The 24203-nt window shown below is 37.1% G+C and overlaps 1 protein-coding gene across 2 annotated transcripts in view; it reads left to right on the forward strand.

Moving 5' to 3' along the window:
- Nucleotides 1-24203, forward strand: part of LOC106061345 (nucleoredoxin-like) — a 72656-nt gene that overhangs the window by 19316 nt on the left and 29137 nt on the right. The window contains exons 1-3 of one of the 2 annotated variants that reach the window (XM_013219439.2): nt 9723-10420; nt 20283-20489; nt 22097-22247. In XM_013219439.2, the coding sequence (XP_013074893.2) occupies nt 20329-20489; nt 22097-22247 (312 nt within the window). In that variant the 5' untranslated portion in view covers nt 9723-10420; nt 20283-20328. Of the gene's footprint in view, nt 1-9722; nt 10421-20282; nt 20490-22096; nt 22248-24203 lie in introns of those variants that run through there. The other variant, XM_013219440.2, reaches the window with a different exon arrangement.

Genomic DNA, 24203 nt, shown 5'->3' on the forward strand with positions numbered 1-24203 from the left:
TAGTGACTGATTGTTCTTTTTCATTTTGTTTATTTTAGGTGAAACTTTAATACTAAACCATCACTTGCCACTGCACAGCCAAGGGGTTTTTGAGTTTAAAACGGAGTCTGCTTATATTAGTTTAGTAAGGAAAAAAAATCCTTTCTTCAATAAATTAAGAATCTGGGGCAAAATGTACATATGATTATACTATGTGAGCCACCCATAACATTTCAGTGTCGAGTCATCAGAAATTACTTGTTAATGATTAAAATAGCTATTTTTAAATAGTTACGTAAATTTCCCCTTTCAGGCTATGCGGTCTATAGGACTGATGATGTAAAGGTCATCTATCTGTTTCTGTGGCCCACGGTTAACCAGGGTGTCATGTGGCCAGCACAACGACCAACCGCCTTTACTTTTCCCCAACTAATGTGAGGCACCTATTAGAGCTGGATGGATTCAGAGGTACCCTAAGGATCCCGAAACTAAAAATCCCAGTCTTCACCAGGATTGGAATCCAGGATATTCCGGTTCAAAAACACAATTTTATTGTTCTTCTGAAGGGCTCGTGAAGTGAAAAAAAAATACGCAGATCTACTTTATCTACTTTTTAATCGTGTAATGTGGACGCACACAAATTTCCACAAACATAGGCGCTCACAGTTTATATATGAAATGCACGCCTCGACTCTGCCTCGTATATAAAAGGCTTGTTTTGCTTATCAGATTTAGAACCGCCGGTTCCAGAGCGGAATATTTGGAGCCTACTGATTATACACAGCTATTTCCGCTACATGACGTAGATAGTCAGACAGGATAACTCCGGCAGTGCAGTAGACCTAAGCTGTTTCGAATTATCTCGCCATGGTTGGTCCAATTTCAAAGGCGCGAACGTTAGACAGACTTAATCTATTTATAGAATTAGCTAGTCTTTCAATTTTGGCGGTGTCTAAGCTGCTAGTTCTCGCGACATCAAATATCCTGATCAGAGTCAAGATTATGTAATTTTATTCTGAGAACTAAACAAACTATGTATGCACAAACTAGTGCACTATTTTGTTTATTTTTGTGCCACAAAAATTTGCTCTGAGTACTCGTTCTAAACAGACTGTGCTACCCTGACTCCAAGCAAAATAAAAAAAAAATAAAAAAAGCTTATTTAAGGGTGAGAACCGCACAATTACTCCAAATCACTTAACACTGCAAGATTAATATCCTTTTTCTACATTAAGTAAAATTTATTAATTACCACTAATTAATTAATTAATTAATTAAATGATATTTAACTGATTCATCTGTTGTCATCGACAAGGAATTATTGTGCAGTTTCAACTTGATTCGAGAATAGATAGTGGTAGACAAACATGTGAAATAATCCTCACAGACATTTAGACAGAGGGAGTTGATTAATTCACACTTTTTAAACAACAAAGTTTAAGTTGCGCTAAACAAAAGCAATTTAACAAATAAAATAAAAAAATCCCTTATCGGCATTATCGTTTCATAGATTATTATAAACTTTAAGGACGAATTATTTTCAGATAAATTCAGATCGAATCCTACCCCCCCCCCCCCACCTTTTTTTTTTTTTTTTTACCAATTTCTGGCAAGCCAAAGCCCTGGGCGAGAGTGAAGTGCAGTTTATGGAATCACTCCACCTGTTCAGTCTTGGCGACAGGAAACTTACGAGCCCTGTTTCTTGATGAATGGTGTCTTTGTAAATTGCGCAGGGGCGCTTTACCTAGCGGGACCCTATCAACGTCAAAATGTCAGGCTAATCCCTCATTGTTTGTCCTTTAGGAACTCAGGGCCACTTCATGGGGGGAAATGCTTGGCGCCCAAATCTACCCTCCCATTCCCCGAAACCCAATCTCTTCAATATATTAGTATTCTTTGGTTATCTACATGTCTCACTAACTCAAATCTTATCGCAAGTCTTTTCCCTTTATATACGCCCCCCCCCCCTTTTTTTTTCGTGTTTCACCGTTTCCTTGTCTATATTCGTATAATGGGCTCTACTAAAACTTTAAGGGTACTTAGTAATATTCCATCTCTCTCTGTCCATTGACCTTCGTCGTATGTGTGCTGTGATAGTTCGTAGGGGTGCTGTGACAGTTCGGAGTGGTGCTGTGACAGTTCACGTACCCAAAACCTTCTATTTTCCCCGGTCAGAGTTGTTCTTAGTAGATGATCAAGAAAAATCGTAGGTCGAGGTTTTTTTTTTTTTTACATTGTCCAGCTAACTTTTCTTTAAACGACTCCTTCTTAGTTACCTGTCCACTGTACCTAGCATGATCACTTTTGACTGGGAGTCATGTTTTACATTATGACCAAACCAGCTCAGCTTTCGTCTCTTCACAGTACTGATGTGACTTTCATAAAGTAAGCTATTTGTATTTTGATTTAAGACTTTGATAACTTCGATAATGTTTTTGTCAATGTTAAACTTCCTCATCACATGCCAACATGCCAAACAGGGTCCAAAGTTGTTTTTGAAGTCTATGAAGTTGTGTCCCAGTTTCTTTTAGCGTTGAAGGCCTGCCTGTTCTCTGGAAAGGACTTCTTCGTCTTTTTTTTATTGGGTCTAGATTTATTCTTTTCTCCAATCACTGATTAGACTTTTTGTTCTATAGTTTTGACTTCGTGTCAAGTTTGCTTTCTAGGGCGGTGGAATAATTAAAGATTTAGTCCATTGTTTTAGCTAAGTTTTATCGTCCCATATTTTTGGGCAGATAGATAGTAGTAGGCCTACAAGAGAAACATAAAAACACATATCTGCATATAGAAAACGAACTTATTTTATGTCAGGCGCCATTCATTAAGAAATGAAGGCAAAATAGCCAACGTGTTGGTGTATCCGGTGCAGAGAATCTAAGTATTCAAATACATCCTAGTATAATTTGTGTGCACTATTCAGCCCCAGATTTCTAGGCTCCAACTCGTGCAGCGCACTATATTTGCTATTATTAGCATAGTAAAACTTCTTTCAGCACACGTTAAACCATGGAACTATACTAACCATCAGGCGCCGTTCAAGTGCTATTTATTTTTTCAACGTAACACCTATTCAGAGCCTTCACGTAAAGTGCCATCTATTCTGAGCCGGCACGTTATGTGTAGCATGTTTACTGTCTTTGAGAAGTTTAGGCAATGTGCCGTCTATTCAGAGCCTGCGCGTAATGAAAAGTTCAGAGCCTATCATCACTTATAAGAACTCGTTGCTTTCATCCATGATACCAGTGGCTTTATTTAATATAGACTTTCTTTTTTTTGATGTCTCTCATGCTGTCAGAAACGATTTCGTCTTTCTCTTTCTTAAATCTTGCCTTTCTTTTTTTTTTCTTTTTAATGGATGCTAATTTTGTTACCTGGTTCTTCCTTTGACACCTTTTTCAAAATGACGAAATTTGAGCGTGAAAAGAAATACAAGAGAAAGAAAGTCACACCTGGAAAATACCTCATCTTGATTGATGTGACTGCACAACCTGTATGGAAACCAAATATTCTTCATTACCTGTCTACGATGGCTATGTGAAAGAGAAATTACTTCAGCATAACAATTTGATGGTGCTAGTTTCCATATAATTGCCGGGGTAGGGATGGATGCTAGACTGCGTTCATAAAGGCGCTTCGTACTTTAAAAAAAAAATAGTTTTCAAAATATGAATACTAAAACACTTTCTCTGCAGTTTTTTATTTTGGATGGTTAATTAGGTAATCTTTCATATTAAATATTAAATACAGGTATGTTCAAAAAGAGGGGTGGGGCGGGACAATCAGAGGCACAGAGGAAAATTTCATGACTGAATATTTATCGCACCTTCAAATCAAAACCCAAGACAAATGTGTCCTATTCATAACAACTATTAGAACGTGCTGCAGTTCAGAGCCAGTCAGTAGAGTACTTTCTTGTGCCAGTCAGTAGTGTACTTTCTTTTGCCAGTCAGTAGTGTACTTTCTTGTGCCAGTCAGTAGTGTACTTTCTTGTGCCAGTCAGTAGAGTACTTTCTTGTGCCAGTCAGTAGTGTACTTTCTTGTGCCAGTCAGTAGTGTACTTTCTTGTGCCAGTCAGTAGAGTACTTTCTTGTGCCAGTCAGTAGTGTACTATCGTGTGCCAGTCAGTAGAGTACTTTCTTGTGCCAGTCAGTAGTGTACTTTCTTGTGCCAGTCAGTAGTGTACTTTCTTGTGCCAGTCAGTAGTGTACTTTCGTGTGCCAGTCAGTAGAGTACTTTCGTGTGCCAGTCAGTAGAGTACTTTCTTGTGCCAGTCAGTAGTGTACTTTCGTGTGCCAGTCAGTAGTGTACTTTCTTGTGCCAGTCAGTAGAGTACTTTCTTGTGCCAGTCAGTAGAGTACTTTCTTGTGCCAGTTAGTAGAGTACTTTCGTGTGCCAGTCAGTAATGTACTTTCTTGTGCCAGTCAGTAGAGTACTTTCTTGTGCCAGTCAGTAGAGTACTTGCTTGTGCCAGTTAGTAGAGTACTTTCATGTGCCAGTCAGTAGTGTACTTTCTTGTGCCAGTCAGTAGTGTACTTTCGTGTGCCAGTCAGTAGTGTACTTTCTTGTGCCAGTCAGTAGAGTACTTTCTTGTGCCAGTCAGTAGAGTACTTTCTTGTGCCAGTCAGTAGTGTAATTTCTTGTGCCAGTCAGTAGTGTACTTTCATGTGCCAGTCAGTAGAGTACTTTCTTGTGCCAGTCAGTAGAGTACTTTCTTGTGCCAGTTAGTAGAGTACTTTCATGTGCCAGTCAGTAATGTACTTTCTTGTGCCAGTCAGTAGAGTACTATCTTGTGCCAGTCAGTAGTGTACTTTCGTGTGCCAGTCAGTAGAGTACTTTCATGTGCCAGTCAGTAGTGTACTTTCATGTGCCAGTCAGTAGAGTACTATCTTGTGCCAGTCAGTAGTGTACTTTCGTGTGCCAGTCAGTAGAGTACTTTCTTGTGCCAGTCAGTAGTGTACTTTCTTGTGCCAGTCAGTAGAGTACTTTCTTGTGCCAGTCAGTAGAGTACTTTCTTGTGCCAGTCAGTAGTGTACTTTCTTGTGTCAGTCAGTAGTGTACTTTCTTGTGCCAGTCAGTAGAGTACTTTCTTGTGCCAGTCAGTAGAGTACTTTCTTGTGCCAGTCAGTAGAGTACTTTCTTGTGCCAGTCAGTAGAGTACTTTCTTGTGCCAGTCAGAAGAGTACTTTCTTGTGCCAGTCAGTAGTGTACTTTCTTGTGCCAGTCAGTAGAGTACTTTCTTGTGCCAGTCAGTAGTGTAATTTCTTGTGCCAGTCAGTAGTGTACTTTCTTGTGCCAGTCAGTAGAGTACTTTCTTGTGCCGGTCAGTAGAGTACTTTCTTGTGCCAGTCAGTAGAGTACTTTCTTGTGCCAGTCAGTAGAGTACTTTCTTGTGCCAGTCAGTAGAGTACTTTCGTGTGCCAGTCAGTAGTGTACTTTCTTGTGCCAGTCAGTACAGTACTTTCTTGTGCCAGTCAGTAGTGTACTTTCTTGTGCCAGTCAGTAGAGTACTTTCTTGTGCCAGTCAGTAGAGTACTTTCTTGTGCCAGTCAGTAAAGTACTTTCTTGTGCCAGTCAGTAGAGTACTTTCTTGTGCCAGTCAGTAGAGTACTTTCTTGTGCCAGTCAGTAGAGTACTTGCGTGTGCCAGTCAGTAGAGTACTTTCTTGTGCCAGTCAGTAGAGTACTTTCGTGTGCCAGTCAGTAGCGTACTCTGCCACTAACACCGGAATGTCAAGTACGTCTTTATTTCCACTGATTTAATTAAAGGCGTACACGAGAGTTAAGGGAATGATAACTCTGTTGATTTTCAGCGGTCGTTAGGAAGCTCTTTAAAACATCGTTTCCTGACTTGACTGCGTCAACAACAGCTTTTTCTTGAATCTATCTTGACTCTCTTTCTTTCCAGTCGACTTCTTGTTCCTACTTTTTAACACTCGATGTTTGCACATTTCATGCTTGCTCTCTGGATTTTTACTAACTTGTGTGTGTGAGAGAGAGAGAGAGAGAGGAAAAAAAGGAGAGAAGGTTGTACAGGAGGGAAGAGAACGATGAAAACATGGTAAGAGATAATGACTATTTAACGAGTGAAAGGAGGGTAGGGAGCGACAGAGGAAGCATGGGAGAGGAAGAGGACATAGTATAAAGGAGGGCGAGAAAGAGTGATAGAGAGAGTGGGGGAGAGTTGGTTAGTGTAAGAAATAAGAATGTGAGAAATGAGGAAGAAGAGTGAAGGCAGAAGAGGAAGTATGGAAGACAGAGAGAACAAAAAAGTGTTAGAAGAAGAGAAAGAAATGTGAAAGAGTTTGATGAAAGAGAGAGCTAGAGAGAGAGAGAGAGAGAGATAGAGAGAGAGAGAGTAGAACTAGTGGAAATGGCGGAATAGGAATATTTGAAAAGAAACAGCTTTTTTTCCTCTGTATTTTTCTTTCATTATGTCTTCCCTACTTCTGACTTTTCATCTTTACTTCAAGTGAGTGCAACAAATGAAAGAGAAACGTCTTCTTCAATTACAGTAGGCCTAATTAGTTCTTAGTCTGAAGTGAAGGTGAGCTATATGGAATGAGAATTGGACGAGCTTTTTTTTGTTTTTTAATTCCTAATATTACCGCCCACTTTTGTCAATGGAGATTATCACTAGAAACTAACCAAGTCAAGGACGCCAAATAAAATTCAAAGTTACCAAACACCAAGCTTCTAACGAAAGAACTTGTAAAATTGGATTCTACAAACACTAAAAAGTACACAAATATTATCATATAACTTTTAAAAAAAAATTTAGCTTAATTTCCTTATTCTGTACACCAAATACACCAGAAAGCTATCTATTTATTAAATGAAAATCCCTAACAGTCAAAATGTTGAATTCTTTATTTCTCCCAAGAAAGACAAATTCAATATGGAAAACTCGAAACGGGCTGAGACAACAACTATGATTTGATCAGACGATACTGCGTGCCCTTCTTCGTTTAATTATAACTAGACTGTTTCATCTCTGTGACATTTTACATCTCCAGAAATGATCTTTTTTAGCTTCTTGTGTGACTAAAGAGGACAGTCCTTGATACACGGCTGCGGTCACAGGTTAAGCACCAGGCGCCGTTGCATTTTCACCCTTCTTTCTACTACTGTTGTGTATGACATCTGCAATCAGGGACCCTTCCTTTATGCTCGCTCTCCATGTAGATCTATCCAGTGCCACTTATTCCCAACTGCTAGTGTAGATTTCGAAGCGCTTCATGTCGCATTTGCATACATCCGTATACCGTAAAAGTGGGCGACCAGCGGCTCTCCTGCTTTGTGTTTGATCACCATACAGAATGTCTTGTGGAAGTCGACCTTCTGGCATTCTATGGAAGTTGCCAACCCAGCCTAGGCGTCTGCTGCTGATAACACAGCGGATGTCCTGGCATCCTGCTCTTTGCAGCACTTCCTGGTTATTTTATCTTTCCACCTTATTTTAAATATCTACCTTAGCCATCGGAAGTGACAGGAGTATAATACGGGTACACAAAATGCTAGTTAATTAGTGCTAAGTATGTAGCATTCGAATATTCTCGACTCGGTGACTGTGGAAGATTTCGACGTCTGCAATGAAATTACAAAGTCACTATTGAGTCACCCTTATACAATAAGGGTGGGTGCGTGTTGGTTGAGAGGTCAAGTGCTTGGTTTCCGAACCGAGGGGGCTCTGGTTCGAATCTCATTTAAGACTCTGGGATTTGGGAATTTTTAGGATAACCCTGGGTCCACTCCACTCTGATGGGTACCTAGAGATCGAAAGGTCTGAAAGGAAAACTTTATTTTTACTTTTAGGTCAATTTTTAAGGTCAGCTTAAGTCATGCTTAGCGTTTTTCTAGGAGTGGGTCAAATAACACGAATCGAGTAATGTCTTCCCCGTGTGCTATAAAACCAAACTGGCTCTCATATGGCATTCCATCTGGTCTATAGATCTAGTTCAGCCAGTCAATGATTGCATTCATCGATCCCACCATGGCTTCGATAAAGTGAGAGCTATGGAGTGTAGCGGGGGGTCTAATCCAAGTTTTGGATGCTCTCCAAATGTCCTCCCCAACTGTTTGCTCACTCCTCTAGAGAGATTGGTGATTAGCAGAGAGACTTACCTCATTACGTTTGAATGTTTGTTTTTCATATAAAGCTTATATCAACTCACTCTGTCTGACTGTCTGCCTGGTAAAATGTTTGTACACGTGATGTTTCCCACACGCAATCTCGGATCAAGCTGAAATTTTGCACAATTATTTCTTTTACCTGACAACACAAGAATCATTAAAACAAAATTAAGCAATTTGTTTATTAACTATTGGTAATAAATTCTTTTGTTTGGTATCTTAAACACGGTAAAGAAATGTAATTGACTGAGGTGGTGGTATAAGCTGAATTAGTCCCCTTGATACTTCGTCGTCTGAGTGTTTGTGAACACAAACCTGACAAATAGGACGAAACTATAGAAACAATAGATCTATACAATCTTCCATGTACATAGGCTCGCCACTAACAGAGTGGTTACCGTGTTGGCTTGAAAAGTATGAGAAGGCTTGAGCCATGATTTCGAATTCAGGTCGTTCCCCTTTTTTAAAAACTTTTATTAATACTTTTATTGTTAGTCTGGATCTATTACAAATTTAACTACATGACTGATCCAAACTAATTGATAAAAATACGCTTAATATAAGCTTTTTACTTTTTTAAGTATTTTTTAAAATATAAAAATGATATAGCTATGAATATAAATAAAAGCCAGTAGCGACTGCTGCCTAGCGTAGAAAAATTATCAAGCTTATAGTTGCACTACTGTCTACACATCGTTACAAAAACAGAAACATCAGATCATGGTAAACAAATTAACTTAGGCCTACTGCTACAAGTCTCTGTGACTTACCAGCCTATGAAGAAACAAATGTCAGGAACGTATTTTTTTTTTTATATACAGGCATAAGAATTAGAGGTGATGAATCGCGAATCCACATCAGCCTTGAAGTTGCTCAATTGACACACTCTAATGCCCGGGCATTGTGCCTCAACTCCATTAAGGGCATATAAAAGGCAGATGTGGAAAGTAATACGGCAAAACAATGGGTAGGGTACATCTATTGTGTCACATGCCCCAGACAATCTTTTCTGTATGTTTGAAGAAGGAGGGCACAAAAGGTTCGCGCAATGCAATAGCATTGATAAACCATCTCAGGTGTCAGTTTACTCTTATGGCTTACAAAAGACTATTTGAAAGACCACGGAACATAGATCTACATCTACATCTGAGAACAAAGGTACCGAATTAAAAAAAAAAAAAGTGCAGTCAACAAAACTTAAATCGAATTGAAGCAGTCAACGGCTCACCTGTGTAATTTGTGGTAAAATATTTAGGCCAGAACTAGGTCTTCATATTTACGTAAAATTCATGAATTTTACTTTAACCATGGATTAAATGTCATAGCTACAACAACGCGATGATTTAATCTAGCATTATTTCGACTAATGGATAAATTAATTTAAACTCGATTCATTTTTTTTTAAATCTAAGTAGCTTACGATATAACTGGTTCCTGTCGTTCTATGCTTTACTTAGGACTACTCATCGTGGACACGCTTAATGTGGGAGAGCGAGAGAGAGTGGGGGGGGGGGGTGGAGAGAGGGGAAGAGCGATTGAGAGAGGGAGGTAGGGAGAGACAGGGGTGGGGGAAGCCTATTTGTCGAGCGAAAAAAAAGCGGCAGTTGGTGTATGTGACTTTGAAGGTGTCGTCTGCTAAGAGGCGCGCAGACGACGACAGTGTAGCGCCGGTGTCTGGCGCACAGGTTGCAGTAAGAGTGGGCCGAAAGTGCGACCGTGTAGTTAATGCTCGAGTGAATTGTTATTACTGGAATATGTGTGCTAGACTAATGTGTACACGCTAGTAGATCTAGTCTAGTCTATCCCTGTATCAGTGTGTTTATCAGATTCTAAATCTATTTGGATTTCAAATAGAAAGAAGCTTACGTTTCACCAGACTCGTTAGATCTAGATCTATAGAGTCTAGATTATCATTATATAGAATCTAGACCTAGCTCAATCCTACTGTAGATTAGATTAGAGTTAGTGATTAGTAGATCTAGTCTAGTTCTAGACCTATAGACATATAGATCTAATAGATTCTAAACTCGAATAGATTACAGATTTCTAGATCTAGACTCAGTAGACTTGAGACGTTGAGTAGATCTAATTTAGTTGATCTAGAATCTAGGTCTAGTTAAAATTATCTAGGATTCTAGGGATATCGATTATCGCTATATAGATCTATTATAGATCTATAATCTAGATAGATCTAGATCTACTAGATCTAGATAGAATAAAAATAAACTAGATCTAGATCTGGATCTTTAATTCTAAATTGGAATTCCGTTCTTCAGTGGCAGGTGCTTCCCATTCTCAAGGTTTATAGACAGGTAAGTCGAGATATTTATAATATTTTTTTTTTAACCTTATGCTTATCATCTGATAAGGTATCTTCCTGGAAGCAAAGATCTACATCGTCCTGGGTTAAGCCTGCATTTGAGAAAGTGATGAGTAAAAAGTTCAGACCGGGGGGGGGGGGGGGCGGTGTGCTTGCTTTATTTTTATGATATAGAAAGAACCGGGGAGATATGAGGGAGGCAGGGGGAGCTGAACTTTATTTATCTTACGTAATGTTAACAAAAAAAAAACCCGTTCGTGGCCACTTAGGAGAGGAAAGCATTAAGAAATGCCTTGAAGATGTGTTTACGTTGAGACTCCCATGTGTGTGTGTGTGCCTAATTTGGGGGGAGAGAAAAGCAAAGGCTTGGGCCTAGTTCAATAGATTTATTTAAACTGTTTATTTTCTTTTAAGGTCTTTTAAAATGTGTCGTCTCATGTTCTATCTAGATCGAGGGACTTTCTTTTTTTTTTTAAATCTAGATCTAGATCTCTAGTGCCCAGGTCAAGCTCTAGCTATGTAGAGTACTACATTTTTTTTTGGGGGGGGGGGGGGGGCGGGGGGTATTCATGGTCAATCTATATATAAAGTCTATATATAATCTAAACCTTAGCCGTCTCGGAAATAAAGACGCCTGTCAAGACTGTCTTTCAGCTCTCGTCTGTGTTCTCAGTGTCTCACTCCCGCCATTCTTTCCGCGTCCCTCGCTTTTTCTGTCATGTCCACGCCAAGACCATTATGACCAGTGCACCTGTTGGCGGTTTGAGTACATGACCCGACCTCTGTGCCCCAGAGAATTTAGATCTAGGTCAACGTTGTCTCGTTTCTTTTTTTATTGTTGTGATCGAATACGACTTAGAAAGTATTGTTTTATTATTATTGAACTTTACAAAGGTTCATTAGCTGAAAATAATTTGGATCATCGGTCATCATGTATTTATCCTTGTGGTAAACTACAACAATAGCCAATCAAAACTTATGTTTACTGAATTCTTTGTCTTAAAAACCAAACCTAACGCGAGGCAAGTTAAAGCAACTTATTTTGTTCTTGACAGATACGTACGAATCTTTCTATACATCCTATGTCTACATGTTCACAATACAAAATTCATATTATAGGAATATGAACAACCAGGCACTATCACGAATCATGCTTGTCAAAAGTTCTTGTTAGTAACTATTAGTTAAGCCTGTCTACATCTCTACATGTCACTAAAGTCAGTTAGTTTACAAAAGCCTGTCTGTCAGGCCAACTGTTACATCAAGGTCATTAGGGTCCCACTGTCAGTGTCCACACCGCTTTAAAAGCTATTTGTAACTTTATGGTCAACCTGACCACTACTCAATCCTATAGCACTAGGGTTACACGCAAGATTTAAGCAATGGACTTCAGTTTGTCCTGGGCTGCCTTTAGACTTTTAAACACGAAAAACATCTTCGAGCCAGTGTTGAGAACTGCTTGCTGATTTGGTATCCAATCAAAGCCAATGTCTGTAGTCTGTACCTAGATCTATAGAGGTCTAGATCTAAACTCTGCAACCTATTTGGGTCTAGATCTAAACTCTGCAACCTATTTGGGTCTAGATCTAAACTCTGCAACCTATTTGAGTCTAGAGCTAAACTCTGCAACCTATTTGGGTCTAGATCTAAACTCTGCAACCTATTTGGGTCTAGATCTAAACTCTGCAACCTATTTGGGTCTAGATCTAAACTCTGCAACCTATTTGAGTCTAGATCTAAACTCTGCAACCTATTTGAGTCTAGATCTAAACTCTGCAACCTATTTGGGTCTAGATCTAAACTCTGCAACCTATTTGGGTCTAGATCTAAACTCTGCAACCTATTTGGGTCTAGATCTAAACTCTGCAACCTATTTGAGTCTAGATCTAAACCCCAAGCCTTTGCTTAGGTCGGGTCCTAAACTCACGCATTAATATCTTAGTGCCATCGATACATCGATACATTGGTCGTATAGGTAGAGATACAACGACAGTTAGTCTTATGTGAATGTACATTTAGGCTTTTTTATAGTTATAATGTTTTCTTTGGTGTAATGCACATTTTGTAAGACAAATTTCCATACGGACAATAAAGATTATTATTATTATTATTGTTAGATAAAAAAGATGAATTTAGATCTAGATTTGGAGAAATAAATAGTTTCTATCCTTTTTTTTTATTAATAAATTAGGCCTATTCAGTTACTTATCTAGATCAGTGATTCTCAGACTATGATCGCGAGGTATATGAATAGGTGTTCCACAAACTACTGGAATGATCAACTATAGGCGCCACATGAATTAACACCTCTCTAAAAAAAAATAAGCAAAGTGTTCCGCTAAATACTCAGAATATGCGAAGTGTTCCGTTAAGGAAAACATTTGGGAAACACTCATCTAGATGTTACCATAAAACAAATGTCCTGTATTTTAATTCCTCTTTAACATCATACCCCTTCATTCCATTAATTTGTCCAACGTAGCACACAGCTTGGCCCATGGGCCCACATCACTGACCGCCGCGTCCATTGTGGCCACAGAAGTCACAAATCATTGGACAGGAAATGAAAACAAATGCTCCTGTTTACGGACTGTACAACTGCCTGCTTCTACACGCGGGACTGACACAAATAGTCATTAAACTAAGCTGTGTGTGTGTGTTGCACAATCAATATCTGACAGTTCGATGATAAGGTTCGATAATCTTCAGGCTGTATTGACGCGGTCATTCGTTTCTCTGAGCTTACAAAAGCGGGTTGACAAAAGCCTGGAAACTGTAGCCACAATACAGCAGTGGTGGGTGAGTGTGTGTGTGTTTGGCTTGTTGGTTGCACTTCGGGACAGGATGAGTGGTCTGCTAAACGTGTTTTATGTGTGCTGTGATGGGCTGCAGACGCTTGTGTTGCCATGGGGTAACAAACTGTGGAGCAAGTGAAGTTTGGGGGAACATCGGACACACCACACCAGGATATTTTATTACTATTCCAGACACAAACATTTTGAATTATATCTACATGGTATGCGTATTCAGTATTCCTAAATCTATAACCAGATTTTTAAACATAATAATAAAGGTTTTAAAAATAAAACTAATTGCATGCGGCATACACATACAAAACAACGCGATTGAAATTCATTTTTTCCTTGTGGATTATTAAAAAAATATAAATCCAGGAGTGCTTGACTACCACACTTAAGGGCCATTAAGTTGTGCTTGTTCTTACAACTTTTTGCGAAGACTATCTAATTCCTGTACATATATTTAGTAATTTTCTGTGTCCAATTCGTCATACAACTATTGATTGTCGTACATATATTGACTCACACTATGAAATCTCTCCATAGAACTGGTCGCAAAATGTTCACGAGACCCAATGTATTATGTTCAAAGTAAAGCTCTTGATAAGATCACAGACTTCATATTTTACGTCCAAACCTTTAACAAAAAACAAAAAAACAAAAAAAAAACTTGATATGTTTGACCTGGTTGTTTTAGTATGCCGTTTCCCACATACTTCAATGACATCATGGTACTGGACAGCGTAATCGTAGGCTCGCATTTGTATGTTTTTAGTACAATACCGGTACTAGCTAGGCCTAAACTGCAACGCTGTCCTATCTCTCTGTATTATTTAAGCTCACTTGTATTGACAACTTCCAGAGTTTGATGGCGTTCACTCGAACAATCACACTAACGATCAGTTGGTCGATCCAGTCATTTTTGTTCATTTTATTTCTCAAACTATTATCAAGTGCGTCAGTAGATGTGCTATATGTGCGAGCATATACTTTTTACACAGACTGGACTCTATAGCCTTGGTCAGCAGCCAGTCAAGGAAATGGAAACTCCGAAATAAAACCTACGACTATCTGTTGTTCACAGCCGTCTCAGACTTCTGTGCCACTGTGGACGTCATTTAATGTAAACCAATTATAATGGCAATGCCTTCGATTGAGGAAGAGTGCACTGTTTCACATAACTACGCAAACCCTTTTTCGACCTGCATATATTTATCCGCATCTGGTGCTGACGAAGCTGTTGCTCGCCGGTTCACGATTTAAGCTACAACTTTAAAAATGCTGGCTGGAGGAAATGCATTATTTTATTTTTGGTAACCACATGAAGTGATCCACTCCTTCTTAATGTCCGGGCTCCAAGACAAGCTTTATAATTATATTCTACAACTGCTATACAATGTGTAAAGTAAATTATAATTAAAACGTTTATATCATGTACTATTCTATATGTGCCACAGTCTATGTATTATGTACCATATATGCTATGTTATATATATAATTGTTTAGTAATTATGTACAAAAAAAACCTATGTGCATAGAATTACTATGTAGTTAGTCTCATGTTTTTATTTTCTTTCATTTATTGAATGTAGCTCATTTAGAATGTGTCCACGAGCCATTCTCGTTAAGTGTATTATGTTAATAAGATGACAAATTGGGCGCCGGCCGCCCGTAGCTGATACTATTTCCCACCTGCTGATTTTAGTGACTTCTCTTCCGCCTCTGTTCCATTACCTGACACTATTATTGGTTTCAGGATACCCTGGCGTTCTAAACACACAGTCATTAGCCAGTTTTTAACTAGCACCCCCCGCCACCCTCTATTTCCCGCTTGTGTGGATTCTGCACTTCTTATAATTTTCTCTGAGCGTAGGGACTTAGATGAATGAATTGTATTACAAGGAACAGATTTAATTAAGATAATTAGAACGTATCAAATTTAAGTTTAAACTCGAAAAGTAAAGGTTATTGCGTTGGCCCCGAGATTCAATCCGCCTAAAAATATGGACTTTTTTTTTTCCTTTATGGATCTCTCACTTCCCCATTATCTGTCCCTTTGATGGGCACCACACATGATCGGTCTCACATCTCTCTCCATTCGTCTCTGTCGTTTGTCAGGATTAGAGTGTCTTTCATTGACACGGCCGTCCATTCTTCGGTGTTCTCCCATCGCTTCATCTGCCTCCCTCTCCTTCCCCCTTGTACAGTTCCCATGCAGAATGAACTTTGAGAGCCGCCGATGATCTCGTAATAGGGCCGTGCATTCTAAGTTTGACTTTTTATTTTATACAAAGCTAATATCTACTCACTCTGTATACATCTTGTCACGTTATTTCTCATGCACAATTATCTATTATACAAAACAACACATGACTTAGTTTTTCTATATCTAATTAATAAGTGGTAATTTATTTTTTTAATGTAGAAAAATGTGGGTAAATCTTTCAGTATTGAGAGATGACAGTAATTGTGTGTTCTTTCCTTTTAATAAGCTTCGTTTTGTTCAGTATTTTTTTTCCTTTTGCTTTTTTAATATTTATATTTTGTTTTAATGCTACTTCACTACATAAGGAACAAAATGTTTACATGGCCCAAGTAAAATAAATTCTGTATAAAGTACTCAAATATGTCCGGTATGTAAACTGACGAGATCTACTAGAGCCGACCAGGAACACTGAAACTATGCGCATGGAATACAGCCTGGTGGTAACACAGCGAACCTTTTAGAAGTAGCGAGTCTCACGAGACTGCCAAAACACTGGGGGACCTTATTGTGACTGCCAGAAACACAAACCTGGTTACACCACGTATCCCGCCGGCAGCATCCAATGCACGTGAGACGTTAGATCTATATAGACACACTGGCTCAGAAAGCTTTTGATTTTCTCGCTCAAAGCGTTTGAAAGAATGACGTCTTTCTTTTCACGTCTTTTTTTCTTTCTTTTCTTTCTCCGGTTCTCCTTTCACCCTCTTTATTTGTTCATCCTCCGAACATTAAAGACTTGTGCAGTGTTTTCAGTTATTGTTCATCCTCCGAACATTAAAGACTTGTGCAGTGTTTTCAGTTATTGTTCATCCTCCGAACATTAAAGACTTGTGCAGTGTTTTCAGTTATTGTTCATCCTCCGAACATTAAAGACTTGTGCAGTGTTTTCAGTTATTGTTCATCCTCCGAACATTAAAGACTTGTGCAGTGTTTTCAGTTATTTGTTCATCCTCCGAACATTAAAGACTTGTGCAGTGTTTTCAGTTATTAGGCAGAACCTACACAGTTTGTCATATTTAACACTGACAAAGCCACTATCGGCCTTGGCTAGAATTAAGTTAGCCTAACCTTTCGCCGTCTACTCATACATTTTTTTCTTTGAGGGGGGGGGGGGAAGGATGTCTTTACAGACCAATTTAAACTTATTGAAGTATGGGAATTTTTTTAACATCATATAGACAGTTTAACATCTTATAATTATATTGTAAGATTTAAGGTTCTAAATGTCTCTTATCCGAAATATCAAATGTACATAATACATATATATATAAGCTGATATAAGTGTTTCGTCAGCCCGCTTTTGGTATTAGGTATCTTGAACAAAGACAAGGATAATAAGGATTTTGGAAAAATAGTTAGGGGGGGGGGGCTCCCCCACTCTCTTTCTTCCTCTGCCTTCCTCTCTGGCACGCTCCGTTATCGATGAGGATCTCCAATTTGTATCAAATTTTTAAGACCAATAATGTCAAAGTTTTTTTTTTTATAAACCCTAGTTTAATAGGCACTGTTTAATACATCATGTCCCATTCATTTCTCTTCATGTTTTGTTCTTATATCATTTTTAAACTAAAAAAAAGCACCTAAAAATATATAATTCTGTAAACTTTATAATAAAAGAGGTGTGTTTAAAAAACATGCTTCAAGTAATTCCTAAAACTTGTTTTATCTTCGAGTGTAGGAAATAGAGTTTTTCTTTTCATTGCATTTCCCGCTCTCTGTTGATTAGGTAGACAGTGCATTCAATTCACCTGCGCGCCTTGTCCTTGAACTTGCGCCATCGCCCGTGTCCATCAACCATCCGTAACATATCTGGTTGAAGGTTTTCTTTGCTAGCCCTTCAGATTAAATTAAAAAAAAAAGACAAACTATTTTAGCCGTACAGTCTTAAACTTTTTGTTTTTCTACAAGTGACTTTGAGTTGACACAGTTTATGATTGAATGGACCAAATGTTCTCATTAAAGTTCACTTTATCTTTGTAGTTTGAGCAGAGTTTGTGGAAATCTGTGTATACAATAAAAGTATTTGATAGTTTACATGTTATAATTTATTATTTTTACAATAAATGGGTAAAAAAATATGGTTTAACAAGAGAAATACATTGTATTAAAATGTGTTAAGGCTTGTATGTCGGTGTTGCTTTAGCTTTAATTAGTATGGTGGTAATATTATAAAAATAGTTTTTATTAATTTAATAAGCACAGGATGATAGTTAGAACCTCTATTTTCTCGCTAGTTTCAAACTAAAAAAAAATTGAAATCTTTTCTTCTCAATTCTGAAAAAATGTTTATTGTTATTAATCTAGTTGTTTATTTATCTAGTTATTTATTGATATAGTTGTTTATTGATGTAGTAGTTAATTTTTCTAGTTGCTTATTATTAATATAGTTGTTTACTGATCTAGTTGTTTACTGATCTAGTTGTTTATTAATCTAGTTGTTTACTGATCTAGTTGTTTACTGATCTAGTTGTTTACTGATCTAGTTGTTTACTGATCTAGTTGTTTACTGATCTAGTTGTTTACTGATCTAGTTGTTTACTGATCTAGTTGTTTACTGATCTAGTTGTTTACTGATGATCTAGTTGTTTATTAATCTAGTTGTTTACTGATCTAGTTGTTTATTAATCTAGTTGTTTACTGATCTAGTTGTTTACTGATCTAGTTGTTTATTGATCTAGTTGTTTATTACTCTAGTTGTTTATTAATCTAGTTATTTATTGATTACGTTGTTTATTAATCCACTATTTTATTGATCTAGTTGTTTATTGATCTAGTTGTTTATTATTCTAGTTTTTTATTAATCTAATTGTTTATTGATCTAGTTGTTTACTGATCTAGTTGTTAGTTGATTTAGTTGTTTATTGATCTAGTTGTTTATTAATCTAGTTGTTTATTAATACACTTGTTTATTGATCTAGTTGTTTATTGATTTAGTTGTTTATTGATCTATTGTTTATTAATCTAGTTGTTTATTAATCTAGTTGTTTACTGATCTAGTTGTTTACTGATCTAGTTGTTTATTGATCTAGTTGTTTATTCATTTAGTTGTTTATTGATCTAGTTGTTTATTCATTTAGTTGTTTATTGATCTAGTTGTTTATTCATCTAGTTGTTTATTCATCTAGTTGTTTATTCATTAAGTTGTTTATTAATACACTTAGTTATTGATCTAGTTGTTTATTGATTTAGTTGTTTATTGATCTATTGTTTATTAATCTTGTTGTTTATTAATCTAGTTGTTTACTGATCTAGTTGTTTATTGATCTAGATGTTTATTGATCTAGTTGTTTATTCATTTAGTTGTTTATTGATCTAGTTGTTTATTGATCTAGTTGTTGATTGATCTATTGTTTATTAATCTAGTTGTTAACTGATCTAGTTGTTTACTGATCTAGTTGTTTATTGATATAGTTGTTTATTAATCTAGTTGTTTATTAATACACTTGTTTATTGATCTAGTTGTTTATTGATTTAGTTGTTTATTGATCTAGTTGTTTATTCATTTAGTTGTTTATTGATCTAGTTGTTTATTCATTTAGTTGTTTATTGATCTAATTGTTTATTGATCTAGTTGTTTACTGATCTTGTTGTTTATTGATCTAGTTGTTTATTCATTTAGTTGTTTATTGATCTAGTTGTTTATTCATTTAGTTGTTTATTCATCTAGTTGTTTATTCATCTAGTTGTTTATTCATTAAGTTGTTTATTCATCTAGTTGTTTATTCATCTAGTTGTTTATTGATCTAGTTGTTCATTGATCTAGTTGTTTATTCATTTAGTTGTTTACTGATCTAGTTGTTTATTGATCTAGTTGTTTATTCATTTAGTTGTTTATTGATCTAGTTGTTTATTGATCTAGTTGTTTATTCATTTAGTTGTTTATTCATCTAGTTGTTTATTCATCTAGTTGTTTATTCATTTAGTTGTTTATTCATCTAGTTGTTTATTCATTAAGTTGTTTATTCATCCAGTTGTTTATTCATCTAGTTGTTTATTCATCTAGTTGTTTATTCATCTAGTTGTTTATTCATCTAGTTGTTTATTGCTAGGTTTACCAGACAAGGAGCACACGTTGTTGGTTGTTTTGTTGTTATAGTCCTCCGCCAGGCAGACGTTAGTTTAAATATAAACATGTTCTGTTTGACTCTGTTGTTTACTGCTATAGTATAATATCCAACAATAGCATACACATACCATCTGGTATAAAGACACAAACTCTCTCCTAATTCAAACTAGTGTCATGTGTGCTAAAGGAATGTCGTACTGATGACAACGACTCCGACTTGTAATGCCTACTTTCAATTATTTGCAACCACCTTCAGGAATAGTAATGTTTGTATATATTGATAAGGATGTTTATATAACCTCTTCACTAAGAGCTCCCTAATATCTGGGAAGTTTTATTGGACAAAAAAAAAGTTTTTCTCTTGTCAAAGTGCAGACGTGACACAGGTTGAAAAAAAAGAAGTATTTTCTTATCGACTTAAGAGGCGGCTTTTTTTCTCACTAAATACACAAAAACTATGTCGCTTATCTGAGAAATACTCTACTAAATAAAACTGTTTATGGTCTCTGATTTACTAATGTTTTGTCCATTAATTCGTAAGACTAGATTCTAAAGTTAACTTTGTCTTGTTTGTTCATTTGTTCTCCTTTCAGAGGCATTGTTTCCCTTCTCTGGGTGAGCAGGTGTCTGATGACACTATTTATTGACCTAGTTTATAGTACATGTTTAGTGTTGGTGTTGTCATCTTTTTAAACAAATGTTTTCAAGTGTTTTTTTTTTTCAGATTTGAAGGAACACATTTGTTTTGAAGGTGTAAACACCCCGAGGTTATGGCCCACACGCTTGAGTCTCTCCTTGGTGAGACGGTGACCAGGTCTTCCGGTCAACCAGTGTCTGTCAGGTCACTGTGCGGGAAGGAGAGAGTGCTAGGACTGTACTTCTCGGCTAACTGGTCACCCCCATGTCGCATGTTTACTCCAACCTTGAGCAGGTTAGTCAGCTATTGACATGTGTGGGTTTGCTATTGACATGTGTGGGTCAGCTATTGACATGAGTGGGTTAGCTATTGACATGTGTGGGTTAGCTATTGACATGAGTGGGTTAGCGTTTTGCAGCTATTGATGTGTGAGCCACACCTATTGACATGTGAGTCAGCTATTGACATGTGTGAGTCAGCTATTGATATGTGTGAGTCGGCTTTTGATATAAGTCAGCTATTGACATGTGTGTCAGCTATTGTCATGTATGAGTCAGATATTGATGTATGGGTCAGCGTTTGACATGTGTGAGTCAGCTATTGACATGTGTAGGTCAGCGTTTGGCATGTGTGACTCGGCTATTGATGTGAGTCACAGCTATTGACAAGTGATAGTCAGTCATTGACATGTGTGAGTCTACTATTGATATGTTTGAGTCGGCTTTTAATATAAGTCAGCTATTGACATGTGTGAGTCAGCTATTGACATGTATAAGTCAGCTATTGACATGTGTGAGTCAGCTATTGACATGTATAAGTCAGCTATTGATATGAGTCGGTCAGCTATTTACATGTGTAGGTCAGCGTTTGGCATGTCTTAGACAGCTATTGGTGTGAGTTACAGCTTTTGACATGTGTGAGTCAGCTATTGGCATGTGTAGGTCAGCTTTTGACATGTGTGAGTAAGGTATTGACATGTGTGAGTCAACTATTGACATGAGTGAGTCAGTGTTTGACATGTGTGAGTAAGGTATTGACATGTGTGAGTCAACTATTGACATGAGTGGGTCAGTGTTTGACATGTGTGAGTAAGGTATTGACATGTGTGAGTCAACTATTGACATGAGTGAGTCAGTGTTTGACATGTGTGAGTAAGGTATTGACATGCGTTAGACAATTATTGACACGTGTGAGTACGTCATTGACACGTGCAAGTCAGTTATTGACACATGTGATTTAGTTATTTGCCTGTCTGAGTTGTCGATTGGCATATGTGAGGTAGCTATTGGCAAACCTTTTTACATTTTAAAATGTTTGTGTTTAAAATTATTTTTAAGCTAAAGCGCTAGTCAGTTTTCTTTTTTGTTCATAATCCTCCTTTTCCCAAAGTCAACAGAACTTGTCACATTCAAGTGATTGTTTTAATTGGCGTTTCCGGAATCGTTCCAATCAAAGTCATCACTCTTCAATTTAAATGACACAATCACATGCTTAACAAAATTTTACTTAATATAACAACAAAGCCTTATTCCCTTCGCTGTTCATACCCGTTACCTAAATAGGCTTTTTCTTTGTCATCCATACACACACACACTCCTGAAGGAAAAAAAGTATCATTAAAAAAGGTAATTAGGTTCGTTTATTTCGTCCTTGTAATGTAAAGGAACACTTTGGAGGTTGATTGTTTAAAAATCCATTTAAATGTTTCACGTAGGCTTCAAAAGTAGAATGAGTTTAAACACATAAACCCGAAGTGTTCATTTGTGTTGTCTTATCCTATACTACTACTATTAGGGTAGTCCCGGGTGAATGGTTTGGTATTAGACATATGGGGGTAACGACACTCGGGTAAATTGTTTCATTAAAAACATTCCATTTTTTTATTTCATTATCTTTGATAGCTTTTACCAGTCGCTGAAAGACGGCTCGTCTGCTTGCAAAGAAGTTTTGGAGATCGTACAGATAAGTTGGGATAAGGACTTGGAAGGCTACACAGAGTCCACTCAATCTATACCCTGGCTGAGTCTACCGTTCAACCAGAGAGACAGACAGGTAAAAAAAAAATGTTTTCCCTGTGTGGCACACTTTACCCCTCCCTCCCTTTTTTTCTGTTAAGAGGACATCAAAGCAGTGTACTAGCCCCCTCCCTTCCATCTCACTTTCTACATTCAACTAACAGACTTCAATGCTAAGATATCTAACAAATAAACGATATCGCTCTAGTGATCTTTGAGTCGGAAGGATGCGCTAGGAGAGTAGATTCTCGCTTATCTAGTAGTCCAGTGTACCTTCTTCTTTTAAGTAACTGTTTAATGTGGAGGCGATAAAAGGAATAAATAGACAAACTAAACAATGTCAAGGAGGACATATTGCTAGATCACTAGTGCCAAGTAAATAATAATAAAACAACAACAACAACAACAAAAAAACATTTTAAAAAATACATCGTTTTAAAAAGACAGTACCTCCATTAGGCGTATACAATTTAAAATAAAATAAAATATAAAATATAAAAAATAATTACTAAAATTGTCTAGCTCCGACTGGATATCGAACTTGTGATTTCTTTAGTCAGCTGCTTGTAGGAACGATGCCTGGGGGGTCATTGCAAAATGTGCAATTATTTATTGGTACTTTCATTAAGTGGACATCTAGACTAGATCTAGACTTTTGGTTTAGAACTCCTAAGGTCTAGAACTAGAATTCAGGTGTAATCCATATTAGATTTACGTAGAAAAAAACAAAAAAACAAAGCTTTCAATCAACTTAATGCAACATTAAATTTAATAAACTGTTATAGGTACACTACGGCTGACTACTCCATTTTTTTTCCTAATGAATAATTACAATAATAGCCTTTAAACGATGCGCACAATTTTCTCTAACAGTAATGTATTGAATTAATAATGCCTTACATTCGGAAATACCCGAAAGCGATAGTCCTTTCAAAACCGTTGTTGGATCTAGATCTAGGTTTTTACTTTGAAAAATTATAATGGACAAACCAGAGTTTTCCCGGTGTGTCCAACGAGATAGTAATTATTTTTTCAGCGATATACGTCAACTGTTTAATTTATAGAAAAATCGTTAGAGCCGTTTTTTTTTAGATCAGCTTTCGTGCAGGTTGCAGGTTCCATGAAGTTCTGACTTTATTAGAGGTATTGTAATTAGTTTGCGCTTAGCGAAAGAGCTTAAAAGTGTCACTAGTCTAGTGTGCACTGTGCTACAAATCCATAAAAAAAATTATTGTAAACCTTTCAAAATACCTAGAGATTATCAACGCATCCTATATTCTGTACACCTTTATTTTTACCTGTCTCTTAGTCTGTTGGGGCACCATGCAAGATTCGTCGACCGTCTTTCTCGAATCCTCTCTGTCTTTTGCTTTATTTAGAACCCCTTTCAATGACAGACCTGTCCATTCTTTTATTTTGTCCTCCCCATCGCTTTCTCTGTCTGCCTCTTCTTCTTTTTCCTGGTACTGTTCCCTGAAGGAAGGTCTTTGCAAGCCCCGAAGATCTTGTAATATGGCCATATATTTTAAGCTTGCGTTTTGTTTTTGTTTTTTTACGATAGTTAGCAGGTTATCCTGGGGTCCAATGGCTGCAGTAACCCTCACTGGAATTCCGTACACCAGACACACCTAAAAACTAGACGATATCCACTTTCAGGTGCTTTCTTCAACCGTTAAATTGCGTTTTTTTTTTTTGTATTTAAGAGATATAGGTCACTTCAAAGATACTTTTTTTTTCTCCATCGGCCATTATTCTGTATAATTAATAATAATAATTAATAATTATGTGCATGCCTAAATTATAATTAATAGTATACTACTCTCTGTCTTAACTTTTGACCAGTAAAACATCTCTTACATTAGTTTTCAGTAGGCGCGGTGGTTTAAGTTGTACAGCGTTTGGCTACCGAACCGGGGGAGTCCTGGCTTCAAATTCTAGTGAAGACTGGCATCTTTAATTTTGTTATCTTTAAAGCGCCTTTTAGTCCAACCAG

Source organism: Biomphalaria glabrata, chromosome 12 (assembly GCF_947242115.1).
Source record: "Biomphalaria glabrata chromosome 12, xgBioGlab47.1, whole genome shotgun sequence".
NCBI lineage: Eukaryota > Metazoa > Mollusca > Gastropoda > Planorbidae > Biomphalaria > Biomphalaria glabrata.